The 16404-nt window shown below is 35.3% G+C and overlaps 1 protein-coding gene across 1 annotated transcript; it reads left to right on the plus strand.

The window, feature by feature from the left end:
• Positions 1–4573: 4573 nt before the first annotated feature.
• LOC101212554 (eukaryotic translation initiation factor 3 subunit J) lies at positions 4574–16304 on the plus strand. The gene is made up of 8 exons (XM_004140249.3): positions 4574–4789; positions 4915–4986; positions 5565–5636; positions 13109–13224; positions 13541–13674; positions 15382–15529; positions 15613–15772; positions 15893–16304. The coding sequence occupies exons 3-8, from the start codon at positions 5624–5626 to the stop codon at positions 15982–15984; spliced, it is 663 nt and encodes a 220-aa protein (XP_004140297.1). The 5' UTR covers positions 4574–4789; positions 4915–4986; positions 5565–5623; the 3' UTR covers positions 15985–16304.
• The last annotated feature ends 100 nt before the right edge of the window (positions 16305–16404 follow it).

Genomic DNA, 16404 nt, shown 5'->3' on the forward strand with positions numbered 1-16404 from the left:
TTATCATTTTCATAATCTCAACAAAAGAAAAAAGAAAGCTTCCAATCTCATTTTATCTCCATTACTTTCTACACCAAAATTGGGTCCCACAACCCGGTTCTTTGTCTAGAGGATAGCAGTTGAGTACTAGTGGTGGTCTCGGGTAGAATTGGTAAGAAGACATCAAACCTTTTGAAAGCTTCAAAGGTAATACTTCTTAAAACCCTAATTTGATTAGTTTATGGTTACATGTTAATTGTGGCAATTAGGGTAGAAATTCGATTCTTTTTCCGCTGTGCATGACTTAGTTCTATCAAATCCGAACGCCTGATTCTTATCGAGAGAAGGGATCAAGCACTGATTGCCAACTACTCGAGAGAATAAGTAGACAATACCTCACTAAACACACGCAAAAAGGAGTTTAGAAACAAACTTCATTATAGCGTTGTGCCTTCATCGATCATTTATGTCCCGAAAGGAGAACAAGTGTAGCGTTTAGGTACCAAAATGGTTGCTCGCCTTAATTAGAGAGAAAATGTGATGCTTATAAGTAAGGAAATCTATATATATATCGTATAGCTCATTTTCATCATTATTTGTGTCATGAAAGGAGAATAAGTGTGGTGTTTAGGCACCGAAAGGTTACTCGCCTTAATTATAAGATGGTTAAATGATATTTATTGCATCAAAGTATCCTACATTGCTTAAATCACTTAAAAAGCGTAGACGTTCTACACATTTCTTTAATGCAAATGAGTTCTCATTCCATGATCACTTCATTCCATTCCACATTCTACATAAGCTCTTAATGTAAATAATAGGATTAGAATGCATTTACGTTTATATTGTACTAGATTTATACCACTTGAAATTAGAACTAGGCGTTATAGCTAAGATTGATAAGAAATTTCCTTTGTTCGACCCTAGCTTACCCAGGAAACCTCTCGTTTTTTCTTACACTTGGAAAAACAAGAGTAAAACTTGTACTTAACGTAGACTCAGTAGAAGTAGCAACATATAAGTAGGATTTGCACCTTTTATAGCATGATCATCACCTAAAGGCATAGTTAGCATCTTTTATCGCATAACCTTGTCTCCTCGCGTTACAAGTCGCAGAAATAGAACTTTAAATAACAAACTGATAAAATTATTATTAAGCAGACAAAGAGCGTGGCAACCAACTCGTGTACTCTATCTCGCATGCGATCTGCAGAGAGAATAGAGATCTAAAAAATAACACTTCAAGTTTTTAACATCGTTGTTGGTAAACTTGTTCATCAAACTAGATATAATGTTTTACTTTGATTTCAGACAAATGCTCAATTTGTGTTGAATCAAAGAACGTTTTTACGAGTTTACAAGCACTTGAGACATTTGCAAGTCTAGACTTGACCTAGAAATTGAGTACATCTTTCGACGAGAACGTGAGGAACCTTGAAGCATTTCAACTAAAGCAAGACAAGGAAGGTCCATCAAACCCTTGGAGGGAAGAATTCAACCTCTTATGTGGAGGATATTCATTAAGGCATCACCAAAAAGGTATGCACAATAGACGTAGTGAAACACTTGATCATCACTAGCTATGCGAAGAGTGGACCAAACGATCATTTGCAGCATGGGAGAAACGTGTCAAACTCCTATATGGAGAACATTTCGAAGAATGGACATGTAATCAATTATTCAAATTGTATAATGTTGTAGAACTAAAAAATGATTGAAAGTGTTTTGAAATAAGCAACATGTTTAGGATGACTACATGAGACATTGTTGCAACAAAGCCCCAGCATACATCCATTGTCAGAAACTTTAACACACGGATGCTTTTGTAACGTATCAATTTCCCTAACCATTTCACAAAATACATCATTTTTGTATTTACTATTTTACTTTATCGTTTTCTTTTAATTACATCTTTTATCGTTTTCTTTATTACTATTTAAATTAGGAATTCTTTACCATGTTGGGGAAAGGTCTTTAAGCTTCTTTGCACACAAGTTAGGAGAAAAGAAAATGTGGGATACACGATAAGACCATTGAGCGAGCTAGAAAAACTGTCATAACGCGTCAAGCGCTAAAAGCATCTCACGAAGCTTATCGGGTAGCAACATGGGCTTTTTAGAGTTTACGATTTCAGAGTGTCTGATTTAAAATTCTAGAAGGAGGAAATGATGAGTTGCCACGAAAATAAAAAAGGACGATATCATACATCACATCGTAAAACACAATAATTCTAACCTGTGCGATAACCCTTTTTTTAATCATAGTTAAGCCATTTTATAAACCCTCATTTTCTTTGTGAGACTCGTACCTAAAATAGAAAGGCCAAAATTTGACTGAAGTGTTTGAAGAAAATGTTTTGAGTAGAGGGTTGAGATAAAAAGTTGGCGTTTGAGTTATTTCACGACGAAGTAAGATAACACGATAAGACATTCGGTGTTTAAGGACCATTAGACGTTTGGAGTTCATTACAGAATGGAGTCATGCGAGGAAACATTTAATTTTGATTTGACAGGGGTTTACGTGTAAGGTTAAGAGCTAGGCATGGTTAAATTAAACATAAAACTTACATGTGAACTACTAAGAGTAGAAGTTGGCAAGTTATTAAGAGAGTAAGGATTACTAATCCAATTTGAGAATTAGTATAGATAGAGGAGTAAAGACAGACAGGGGAAAATGTTTAATTTATTTAAGTATTACTCTCCTGAGAAGAAGAGCCATTAGGCGAGAAGAAAAGTCTGAAGCTAGCCAAGGGGAAACTAAGTTTGTGAGTGAATTTCTAAAAGTGTTTGTATATTTAAAAGTTTTCTTTGAATTTCATAATGTTTTCAAAAGGGCGACATGGAGCCTTGCCATTCATTTTAAAAAATGACTTTGTACACTCATAAACAATCCAAGATGTTGCTTGCCTGTGATCATTTTTAACAATGTCAACGGCACACTGGTGTGTATCCATAAACTTATGAACAATCCAAATATAGTTTTTTTTAACACATAAGCACGTAAATACCATGAGCAAGATAGATATTTGCATCGAATGTCAAATGATGTGCGGTTGGACCTAACTATAACAAATTCAAAACTATTGTTCACAACCAACATATAAATCACTTTCTTCAGTATTGATTTAGTTATGAACTTTACTCCGATCTTAATAGGTACTGCATCATTTGGTGAATCAAAGGAATCAACGTTAATAATCCGTGATACATTGTGTGTAGGTTGTTGTGTATTTACTTCGTTATTCAAACATGATGTATTTCCGATCGACCCAACGGGTGCAGAATCAACAACCAAAACAAAATTATTGTTAGGGAATTTTGACATAATAAACATAAGCCAATACACGTCATTGTCTTCAACAATCCGAATAAAGTTTGAACTATTGCATCCATCTCAATAAAGAGTAATGCGACACACAGAAATATGTAAAGATGAAAAAGGTCTATCTTGAATGCATAGTAAGAATTCTTGAAATGAAGATGAGCATGGAACAAATACATCAACCACACGGTAGTCAATATATCGAGAAGATTCCATCCATCTACCATAAAAAGAAGTCAAAGGTAAAGGAATTCCAAGACAGTCAACAACTGCCGTGAAAGCATTCCAAAACAAGCATACGATAAATGCGAACAATAAAGTCGACAACTATTGTGAAAGAATTCCAAAACTGAAAACAAATTCATTCTAATACTGTTGTACCTCAAAATAAAAGTCTGATTAAAAAAGTGTGTAGGGAAATTAGTACAATTAAATAATTTCAGATAAATATCATATTATTCTCACAATTTTTTTATATTAATATTTGAATAATATTTTTTTTAGTGTTTTTGTGATTTTAAATCAAACTTTAAAATTAATTTTTAAATGATAGTAAATAATATCTATGAAAATATACCTCATCTAACTATAATTCCATAAAAGAATTTTATTCCCCCAATCTCGATGGATTTAACGTGTCTATCATTAGTTTAATGAATCTTTTATCATCTTATTCTCATAAAATGATTGCACTGCCATTATATTAATATTATTCCATAAAATAACACTTAACAATTTATTATTACGAATATGATCAATAAGAAATAATTGTTGCATACATGATTATAGGGAATATACACTATTTATATGAAGTTGTTATCATATAAAATGCATAATTTTAGGTAAAAGATATAATTTTAAATTCAAATTTTGGAATCCTCCAACTAAACCTAGAACAATATCATTATTAATAATTTAATGGTGTGAATTCAATATGTATTATATTCTATTATTTTACCCTGCACACACTACAAAATGACATTTAGTTTATAAAATCAGTTGAAAAATTGTAAAATTATGCAGTTTTTGCTAAAAATCAAATTATTTGTTAGGTCTGCTATTTTCCAAAATAACGTATATTATTTTGTCATTCTCGATTAGGTTATCTCAAGAAAAAAGAGTAAAAATTAGGTTGGTGAGATGAGTTGGGCCAGTTGGGCCGGGTGGGTGGACAACTCAATGGGCGTCTATGTAACAGTTTACGTTACATTTGCCAACTCATTCGAAGCGTCGTATCGTTTGGTATGGGACGACGAGAATAACAATATAACCCAATCGTTTAAAGTTTCTTCTCTTCTTCTCCATCTCTCTCATCTCACACACGTTCCCCTTCCCCTGCCCGCTCAAAAGCCCTAACTAGCACCTCCCACTTTCCGGATTCTTTCTCTTTCGCTTTATATCTATATTTTTCAATTCTCGAACAATCTCCTTTAGGGTTTTTCCGCCCCTTGCTTTGCTCAATTCCGCTTCATCCTTCAATTCATTTGAGGTATTATCTTTACCTTTTTTCCCCTTTCTACTTTTTTTTTTGCTTTCATTTTCATCTCTGCCGTGATTCTTTGTCGGAAACCGTTTTAAGTCATTGGATTCAGCTAACTTCTGCATTATTTGCAGGGAGAATACCATTTTTGGCCGCTTTACTGGTTTACGTTTCCTTTAGCGACCACCGATCCCTGGAAGATTCAGGTGCTTTTTCTTCTTAATATGAACGATTTTTTACTTCACATGTCAGTTTCTGCATTTCTTATTTTTCTAGCTGCAGTAGGAGGTTCTTTGATTTTGTTGCAATTTTTGTAGATTTTATTGTTTTGGAATGTAAGTGTTACGTGATCTGATTGAGATCAACTTACGTAGTTTCACTACCATAGTTTCCCGTGCTTTTTGACTTTCTTGGCTGGGAATTGGAGTTAGTGTGCTGAGTCGAGTGCTAGGTTGACATAGTGGGAAAGAGATCAAATGTGCTGAATGTTGATTTTTTCTTTACTTTGTATTTTATAATCATGGAGTTTCGATATTTTCCTTTCTGTAATTAGCTTTGACTGGGGTCCTTTTGTTTGACCTTCTTTTGTTTTCTTCTCCCCTGATTTTTTATTATTTCATTTTCTCTCCAGTTTTGAAAAAACCAGTATCTTTTTGTTTCTAGTTGCTTGTATTCCGAAGTATATTCATTTTTATTGATATTTAGATTCTTATTGGCCTTCGGATTTGTATATTGCATGTGCTACGTTAATGTTGCTGATATACATCTCTTGTATTATGAGCAGGGTTGGGCGGCACAGAGTTGAATTTCTTGTATTTTCTGAGTAGAACGTGATTCAAGTCAATGGATGACTGGGGTAATGCTATATGGTCATATTTTAGACTATCATTTATTCCCTTGGTGATTGAATAAGAGATGAGATATGGAAGAATATATGAGATACAGAAGAATAGAAAGATGATGTGTGTAGTATATATTTTGTGTTGATCATTATATCTGGTCACTCGTTTTACTCTTATTTATACTTGTGTATATTGTCTACTACTGGTATATAAATTTAGAAAACACTTGAAAATGACAATAGAATGGATTAGCATAATCTTAACTGCTGGAGTCAAGTATGACGAGGATTGTACAAATTAATACTAAAAGGATTTATCTGCATGGTATAAGGGATCATATTTAATCTAGGGTTGTGAATTGAGAGAGACTGGATAAAGGTGTAAGATATGGGAGGAGGAGTTTATAGTTTATTATCCAAGGAGCCGATGAATAGATCTAATTATGAATGAACTTCTAAGGGCTATAAATTACTGACGTGGACATGACAATAAGCGCCTTCCAGTTGTTAATAATCATGAGCAGGTTGTAATTACAAAATAACCTTGTGTAGTTTGTACACCTAACACCACCAAGAGGCCGTATGCTGCAAAAGAGCCCAAAAAGAATCAAAAGAGCTGAACTTATCGTTGAACACCTTGCTATTTCTTTTATTCTAGAGATCCCACAAGAGAGCATGGGTTGCACAACTCCACAAAAATTTTCCTTTTCCACAAAAGCTGCCCCATACAAATGTTCCATCATCCATTCATCGACCTGCAATGAGAGACATCCATCCAACCCAAAGGTCTGAAAAATCATATTTCGCCCTTTGGATGCAAATTCTCAGTGTAAAGAAAGGTGATCTACAGTCTCAGCCTCCTTCTGACAAATCGGGCACATGGAAGGGGAAAAATTCCAATTAGGAAACTTCCTTTGGAGCTTTTCCGGGTGTTGAGACTTCTATAGGCAAGGGACCCAAGGAAAAGCTTTGATTTTCTAGGAATTTTCAGTTTCCAAATAAGATTGATCAGAGGAAGATTAACTTTAGTAGCCCCCTTGGTCAACTTTGGGAAAGTAGACTTGGTAGAAAACTGGCTTGAAGCTTCCAACTGCCACTGAGCTGTCTCTTACTCTATTCACCACCCAACCAGTCAGCAGCTAAGCAAGAGCAATATAATTGCCAATTTCTCTATCAAATAATCTCCTCGCTTGATTGGAATCAACCCAACCTGCCACTACAACATTCTTTTTTTGAGGAAATAATGTAGTTGTCACGGTGCTAGGAAGTAAGAGGCTGGGCTTGCACACCACCTATCGTCCCAAAACTTTATGTCTCCCATCACCCACCACAAAATCAGCAAAGGTAAAAGAATGCTCTTTTTCTTTTAGAATGCCATTCCATAATATGAAGTTGCCTCTATCGTTAGGCTTTATAGAACTCCACCCATGCTCCTCCATGCTGTAAATCCACAAGGCGTTTTCTTCATGATAAAATCTCCAAAGCCACTTCATCAAGAGAGCAGAATTCTTTTGATTGAGAGAGTCGATTCCCAACTCCTTGTAAATCGTTGGGAGAGAGGTCCACTTCCAGCTAATAAGATGGGAGGCTGGTTTATCAAATCCACCACCCAAACAAAGTCTTGAATAAGCTGTCCATGTAAGAAATAAAACCTTTCGGAGCCTTCAATAAGGAGAAAAGTAACAGGGTAAACTTTGAAGAACCAATTGAGGAAGATAAGGTCTATCACCTTTTGACAGGACCAATCTCTGCCACTTATCAATTTTAGTTTAAAAGTTCTCCTCAAGAGTGACCCAAGCCTCCTTAGCTGTGGCATTCCCACCAAGGGGAAACTTAAAGTATACAACGTGTAATTTATCAACTTTTGCAATCCAACTCCATAGCTTTAAAAGCAACCTCCTCATCACAATGATTAATTTCAATAAGAGTAAGTTTTGGCAACATTGAGGAACTGGCCTGAACCAAGTAAGAAAAGATTGACAATAGACTGCCAAACCCTAATATTTTCATCAACTCAAGAGCAAAAGGTCAAATTCTTCGCACATTTAAGGTGTGTTGACTCTTGAAGGGTTGCCAAAGGAAAAGCCATGGATCAATCTTCTTTCATTACAATAGTGAACAATATTACTGAAGGCATCACCTACAATGGTAAAAAGGAAAGAGGTCAGGGGGTCCCCTTGCCTAAGCCCTCTCTGATCCATAATTTTCCCATGCGGTTTTCCATTAATAATGATAGAAGAAAGACAGTCCCAAATTCACCCCTCCATCTTTTCTCAAAACCTTTGAGCTTGAGGATCGCATCTAGGAAGGTCTAGTCGAATTTATCACAAGCTTCTCAAGATTAAACTTTAACAGAGCCCCCTTCTTCCCATTCACCTTCCATTCTTCAAGAAATTCCGAAGTAGTTAAGATGGCATCAAGGATTTACCTCTTTTCCACAAAAGCCATTTGAGCATCATGGAATGGAAGCAAGGGCCTTTTTCAGTCTTTTGTTGGGGACCTTCAAAATAATTGCGTATACAGATGTTACCAAGCTGATATGTTTAGAACTCACTTACCTGTGTAGGCTTCTTCTTTTTGGGGATCAAGCATACGTTATACATTAGGATTAGGATTATGATCAAATCTTTAATCTATTAGGATTAGGATTAGGAATAGGATTAGTTTGCTTTTCAATTGTAAATAGTATACTTGTCTTCTTGTATTAACAACTTCTAAACATTAATAAAATTCTCATATTTGTTATACATCAAATTGGTATTAGAGCAGCCGTTTGGGCCAACATTTATTGCCATCAGGGAAAATCGAGAAATAAAGACGTGACTTCGATTACAAAATGGAGCTTTGTGAGTTGTGCTCGTTGTTGAACAACACACATTTTAAAAAGGGGGAGCCTTGAAAGAAAAACAATTTTTTATGAAGAATTTTCAAGAATGGAATTTTATAGAGGAACTACTACAATTTTGGACAGAAATTATTATTTTTGTCATTAAGAACAACCAAGAAAGACTGAGAAATATGCAAGAAAATTCAAGAATCGATCCTGCAACAATTATGATGAACCCTTCCTCAATTAGATTTTCTTCACTCTTACAAAGGGGGTCTTTCCTCATTTTTTGAAAATTATGCATTTTTTTTTTATAATAGAGGATATTGTGAACGAATTAGTTCTTGGGTTCATTGTGTTTATCATGAAGATTGGCTTTTTTTTTTTTTATGTTGAATGTTCCAAGATATTTCCGTTTGAGTGGCTTACTTTTTTATTTTTACTTTCATTTTTGTTTTAAAACTTGAGAACAAATTTTTTTTTGGAGGAATAGAATGATATATTAGGAATTAGTTTAACCAAGTGTCATTGCATCTTTTGTTTATGGTATTGTTTTATAAAATTTGTGGAATACTTCAACTAAATTGCTTTTTAATTTCCACTAATTTTTATTTAACTCCCCAGTCATGCCATTAGGCTCTGATGATTTAATGTTCCCAAAATCAAAGACAGCGGTCCAAATCTCCTCTTCGAAAGGAGCCTGTAAAGCCTGCATAGCCTCACCATTCATCGACCTCCAATTCAGCTCGTCACAGATTAAACAAGGGTTATCTTCTTTCTTATACAACTTGCTATGAGAATTAACAATCTCATCAGTAATCTCATGGTCTCTCTGAAAAATTCTACCCCCACTGTCTTCTAGCATCAAGTTGACATTTTTGCTTCTTCTGGCTGAAGTCCATCTATGAAAAAGGTTGGAATTTTCATCTTCTTCTTTCAACCACTAAATCTTTCTTGTTTGAGCTCAATCACATTGCTCCTTGACCACCAACTGAACCAAATCTGCCCTCTACTTTCTTTGGAAAAGACCCCTTCCTCTTCATGTTTATCAAGAAACTCAAGCTTTTTGGACAAGCTTTTCTTTGACAGCAGCTTTTGAAGACCACCTTGTTCCAACTCTTTAAAATACTTGGCGAAAATTGCACAAACCACCCTAAATTATGGGGTTGGTTACAATCACTCTCTTAAACTTTTAAATTGATCAATTTGCCCTTGTAGTTTGTTAATGGTTGCAATTAGCTCTTATTTTTTAAATTAATAATTTTTTTTTATGAAACAAATTGCTTTCATTGTAAAAGAATGAAAGAATGCACATGCATACAAAAAAAACTCGCCCACCAAACACCTTAACTACTAACAGGAGGGGGACCAACTAAGTAAAATGTTACCTATAGAATAATTACAAAAAAGCTAAGAAATCGAAGTTCAAAGGGAAACATGATATCTAGCCAAAGACTAAATCTCATTATGCTCCTTCTCCCTACCCCTACAAACCTGTTCAATCCTCTCGCCCCAATTTTCCCAAACAATAGCGCATACCCTGACCACTCAAAGAAACCTCCCTTTACCTTTAAAAGGCGGATGGAGGAGGAACTCCTCGATCATCGCTTTGACACTCCTAGAGTTAGCAAAACTGATGGAAAGAGCTCCACCACACTGCCCTTACATAATGGTAGTCCCAAAAACGATGATCAAGATCTTCTTTCGCCTTCCGACAATACACGCAGCAAAAGGGCCGGCGAGCGAAGTCTTCTTCCTAACAAGAGCCTATCTACGCCCAAGCAAGATTTGCTAAATAATGAACCTAACTTTCTTGGGAACCTTAGCCCTCTAGACTAAACAACTTAGAATAGGGAGAGAGGGATCTAACAAGAAACTAAACAAGGATTTACATGTGAAACCTCTACTTGGATTAGGAGTCTAGACACAAACATCCCTTCTCCCCTCCCTAAAAATATACCCCTCAAGCAGGGAAAGAAGAGAGGTCACCTCTGTACTTCCCTATTGGTCAAATTACGACGTAACTCAAAGGAGAAAGACACATGATTCTCCAAGCTGACCAGACATCTGAGACCATGCAGTTTTTGAACGAGGATGAATGATAAAGATAAGGAAATAAAGAACAAAGGGAACTCTCCTCACCCAGTGGTCCTCCCAAAAATACGTATCCTTAACATCATCCCCCTCAAAGCAATGAATTTTGATAGAGAGAAAGTGGGAAGCTCAAAGGAAATATTCTTCAAGGGATTTTGGTGTGTGCCTCTATAACCCCTTTCGTCCCATTCAAAGGGATGGGGGCCATGCTTACTCACAATAATCCTATTTTTAAATTAATAATTATAATTAGGTATTTTTAAAATTAAAAAAATAAAAATAAATTCCCTCTCATCTCTCATCCCTTCCTCTCTCCTCTCTCTTCCCCCTGCACAATTATCCCTTCCCATCTTTTGATCTTCGTCTTCCTCTCTTTTATCTCTCTTAGATTTTAAAATTTTAGTAAATTTAAATTTAGATTGATATGAGGTCATTGCTATTAGATTCTATTCTAAAAGGTCTTATGTTAATAATAATCTTCTTATTTATGTATGAAATATGTGTAGTAATAATCTTCTTATTTATATTTCAAGTTCCTGTCAAAGAACTTCAAAGCTTCCTAAGGTAAATGAGCGCTTCTACAAGTTTTGATATTAGGATCAAACTGCTTTCCAGAAGGACCCGCCCTTTACATTTCATTCTATCCAAAACGCACTCTATCAAATGGAATTTCCCAGAACTTGCATAGTTTTCAATTAAAGGATAAAATTCTGCATCCTGAGTTTATTTATTTTCTTTTTTGAGAAAAGAATCCCCGGTTATAAAAACCTAACTGAAAATGAATTTGAATATTTTATCTGATATTGAGAGTTCATTTTCGCCATTCTTCCTAGGTTTGCTTCTGAGAGTTGGGTTGGAAGGAAAGAGCAAGGGGCGAAAAATATAAGCAAGATAAAAAGGTTGGAAAGTTACGTGAAACTAACTGTAAATTAAGTGGTATTTGGAGAAAGAATCTCAGGAGGTTTAATGTTGGGATATAAAGGCTTTCTTTAAGAAAAGACATTGAAGGGAAAGGGAGAGGAAGAGGAAGATGAAGATGGAGAGAGGAGTGGTGAAGGATGTGTGATGAGAGAGAAGCTTTATGCTTTTGTTTATTATTTTATTTTAAAATACCCAATCATAATTATTAATTTAAAAGTAAGGTGCTAATTGCAACCATTAACAAACTAGATGGTAATTGTAACCATGAACAAACTAGAGGGTTATAATCGATTCATTTGAAAGTTTAATGGTGTGATTGTAACCAACCTCATAATTTAGGGGTGGTTTATCCAATTTTTCCAAATATTTTTCAAACCCTTAAGCTTTTCCATAAACATGTTTACCGGCCGTCCTTCCGTCTTCAGACCTTTCCACCAAGTCTCCATATATTTACTAAAAGTATGATGCTTCAACCACATATTTTTGAATCTAAAAGGAGTAGGGCCCCAAGACTATAAGCCCAAATGAAGAAGAATGGGAAAGTGATCAGAGGTGACTTGGAAATCCACAGTAGCATTTCGAATGAAATCCACCCAAGGCTTGGAAAGAAGGAATCTATCAATCTTAGAAGCAGCAAAGGAGGAGATGGTTCTAGATCAATGTCTTTAATTTTTGAACACAATGTATAATTATTATACCGGTTTTTCTTTTTCTTTCTTTCTTTAAAAACGTGCCCTTGGTTTTCTTTACATGTCCCAACATATCTGAACTTCAAGAAACAGTCATCTTTTACATCAGTGCATGTGATATGTGGGAATTTAGATGTGTTCATGATTCATAAGGGCCTGTCACTGTAACTCCATTCAATATAGAGTGTGTTTCTTTCCAAAGGGTTATTTATTTAATTTCTCTTTTTTTTCCTTTATCTTTTTTGTTTTTGTTTTTTTTTTTTAAATTTCAGACTATTTTGTATTGTATAATTTTTCTCACTTTGGGAGGGGGAGACAATTACTGGCCTTCCTTTTCAGGTAGTAGCTTAGTTTACCATGAGGGAAAGTTTTGGTAGGTCTACTGTGAAGATGGAAATTACTCATTTTGAGCGAGAGGCAGAAGTGTGGTGTTGACCATTCTGTCAAGTGATGAAGGAAGAGGAATAATTATTGGAGTTGTGATTAGTTTGTCGATGAACAAAATTTGTTTAACCACCTTTCCATTTTAGCTTAGTATTTTTTAAAAAAGAATCGGGTTAATTGGAATGTAACCTGTTTGGAATTTACTGTTTATGTCATACTTGGGGAAAAATGATACTATGTTGTTTACAGTATATCAACTAAAGTATAAAACTAAGCAAATTTGTTTCTGCGTACTGTGCAAATATATTGATATATATATATGTAGTCATCTTACTTTTGCATTGTGCAATTTTTTCTTAGCAATGCAAATTGGGAATGGAGACATCTTGTGGCAAATTTAGCAATTTCTTGAGTTTCTGTATAGTTTGTACATATGATAGTTGGGGCGTAAAAAACAAATATGGAACATAGTCACACATTGTGCTGTAATTGTTCTTGCTCTAACTGTGTGATTCTATGTGTAAGCATCTAGGATGTTTTGCTTACGTATACATGTATATGTTTTCTTTCAGACGATGAGAACATTCCACCACTCCAGAAGGAGCAGCCAAAAAATAAATGGGATGATGAGGATGTGGATGAGAACGATGTGAAGGAATCCTGGGAGGATGAAGATGAACCTGCACCAGTTAGAATTTATTGATTCTCTTGCTAATATTGTGTTTCGTTTGAGTATTAATGTTAAGACCTAAGATGATGACAAAGTATATAGGTGATTGTTAATGATGACAATTAACCATCGATGGTCAAAGGTCTTAAAAATTGTGGCGAGTTTTTTACTTTTGTGTAGGCAGTTTGTTGAATTTCCTAGAACTGGCAGAAACTGATGACTTTTTTCTTTTTAAGTTTGTGTTATGGTTCATGTAAAAACTATGTTAACGTTGGGGTTTGTATCAGTAATATTTTACACCGTTTTATATTTATTTTTATTTTTGATCTTCCAGGCTCCAGTAGTTAAACCTCCTGAAGCTGCCCCGAAGAAACCAGCTGCAAAAGCTACTGAGAAGAAAGGGAAAATTGTTGACGTAGAACCTGAACGGCCTCTAGATCCATTAGCTGAGAAACTTCGCCAACAAAGGTAATATTAATTTGCTTTGGTTTGTTGGAACTTGGAACCTTGACGTAACTTGTATCTACTTTTTGGTTCTTTGGAAGGAAAATAACTGTGAGGTAGGAATTTGAAATTGTAACTTTTGTGAATTGTTCTATTGTGATGGGAGAACCATCCCTCCTGCCAATATCCTGTGGAAAGTTGGACATAGGAGCAACAATTTCTAATGCGCTTTCTACGTTATCTTTGCAATTCCGGAAACTTTTTGTAGCAGAGTTATCTCAGTCATTAGTTATCTTCTGAGACACCATTTGTTTTAACAAAAAAGAAGGGGGTTTGGGGTGGTATTTTCTCTGTATAGTTGTTTCTACTTTCAATATTTAGGACAGTTACATTTTGGGAATATAGATGCCAAGTTAAGTAGAGAGGGAAGCTGTCCTGTACTCACTTTTCCCCCTAAGAAAAGCCAGTTACTTATAAAAGATAAAAAAGTTAGAAACTGCTTTTTGTTCTTCTCTGTCTATATTTTATGAAAGTACAATCAAACTGAGCTAGTTGATTCTTTTAATAATTAATGGTCCTGTATTTGGATTTGGACTTTTCATTAAGAATGAATTCTTGAATTATGAATGTCATGCTTTCTATATCTAGTTAGTGATGAGTGTCGATTTAGTCATTAATTATAGAAGTTTGAAAGAAATATGAGATATTTCTGGGAATATGTTGCATTTGGTCCAGAAAAGCCTTTTCCGTGACTGGCCAAGATGTTGTGTGAGAGGATAAAGGGATTGGAAATTGAGCTGTGAAAATATTTCCCTCCTTTGTTTATGGTTATGGTGGTTTCATATAGAACCTCAAGTGTTGGCAGTACCCCCAAGTAATTACAAGTAATTCACTTAATTTGAAGGTTGGGATTCACTCCTATGGTTGGATCAGGGTTATTAAGCAACATCTGCAAGTTTCTACATGAGATGGTTCTAGATTTCATTTTTGAAAGAATGCTCAACCCTAAAAAGACTTCTTGATTCTAGCCACTTCCAGAAGTGCCATGTTTATCGTTGAGAGGAGTGCTTGCTTTTATAGCTCATGGTCCTGGAGTTCCTTATTGGAAGAATGTTTGGGCTCAAAATAGAAAAAACGAACAGGTGGCCATCTTGCTTTTGTAGTCATTTTTAAAAAAATACATTTTTTATGTCAGCTATTTGGTCACATGCTCCTGTATTTTTGTCATGTCAGTCTCTGTGCTTCTTAACTTGCAAGGGCCTATGCTGGCCAAAGGCTGGACAAAACCACAACTTGCCTTTACATCAGCAAGCTCAACAGACAGCACTGCAATCTTCACTTTGCTCGATGATAGAGCACTTTGGAATAGACAAGGAGTGAAAGAGAGCCCACTGAGTTGAATTAGTTGGTTTTTTTACACGTTGTGCTTGGTCCTTCACGTTGTGCTTGGTCCTTGATGTTCTGCTTGAACGCTTTAGTTCCCTTTGAATCTGGCTGAATGTTAATGACTATATTATTCTGTTTGGCACCTCCTTTTGGTACTCTGTGCGTTGGATTGATTTCTTCTCCTTTTTTCTTTTCCACGTTTTCTCTCCTCTTATAAGCTTGATAAGATCTCAAAGAATGTCTTTTCTTGGCTTATGCAAGTCTTTGGTTGGATTAGCGGTATGCATTACATTACATCTTAATCACTTTGCTGAGTCTTTGTTTTATGTTTCCAAATTTTGGCAGGCTAGTGGAAGAAGCAGATTACAAGTCCACTACAGAATTGTTTAAAAAGAAGGGCGATGAGAAGACTCTTGATAATTTCATTCCAAAATCTGAGAGTGACTTCGTGGAATATGCAGAGCTGATCTCTCATAAACTTCGTCCCTATGAGGTTTATACGATGCACCTTTATTGTTGTTTCTGTCGTTTATAATTTAATTCTCACGAGCTTTCCTAAAAAAATTCTTGTTACAGAAAAGTTTTCATTATATTAATCTGCTCAAAGATGCCATTAGACTGTCGATGGTTTCTTTAAAAGCAGCAGATGCAAAAGATGTTGCTTCTTCTATCACCGCCCTTGCAAATGAAAAACTAAAGGCCGAGAAAGATGCCAACACTGGTAAAAAGAAGACATGTAAGTATTTACGTTTTTCCAAATTATTACAAAGTTCAAATGGATCAAATGAGTTTCTGATGTTTTTGTATGTGAATGTTAACTGTTCCTTATTTTGGCTGTTATGGGGAACTGCTGCAGCTGTGAAGAAGAAGCAGCTCCATGTTGAGAAGGCAGATGATGACTTAATTGTCAATACTTATGATGATGTTGATGATTACGACTTCATGTAATTGCTCCAATTCAGTATCTATATCTCGAGTCATCAGTTTTTCACCTGCGAATGGAGGTCAGATTATTCGGCATATCTTTCTCCTTTTTAATACAACAATAGATTGATTCCCCGAGTGTCGTGTCTAAATAAGGTTATGTATTAGACTTGTGTATGGCATGTCATTTATAAATTTTGCCCTTTTACCAAAATTTCATTTTTATTTTGTTCAATAGAAGATGGTTAAGAGTCGCCCTTTGAGAATGTACAAGAACGAGTGGTCATTAACTCACATTGTCAAGTTTTGTATGTCGTGAAAAATACATTTTCTTTCTTGCAAAAGCTCGTTAACTCTTTTTACTTTTAATTTTCCTATAATTTGAAACGACATCAATACAGGATAGAAAATTTAAAACAAATCACAGTGCATGGTTGCAATAAA

Source organism: Cucumis sativus, chromosome 5 (genome assembly GCF_000004075.3).
Source record: "Cucumis sativus cultivar 9930 chromosome 5, Cucumber_9930_V3, whole genome shotgun sequence".
NCBI lineage: Eukaryota > Viridiplantae > Streptophyta > Magnoliopsida > Cucurbitales > Cucurbitaceae > Cucumis > Cucumis sativus.

Bases quoted from the DNA above. Each gene is read 5' to 3' on its own strand.
- LOC101212554 (XM_004140249.3), top strand. The intron at 15,530-15,612 runs GTTTATACGATG...TTCTTGTTACAG, and splicing joins ATAAACTTCGTCCCTATGAG to AAAAGTTTTCATTATATTAA. The intron at 15,773-15,892 runs GTAAGTATTTAC...GAACTGCTGCAG, and splicing joins CACTGGTAAAAAGAAGACAT to CTGTGAAGAAGAAGCAGCTC.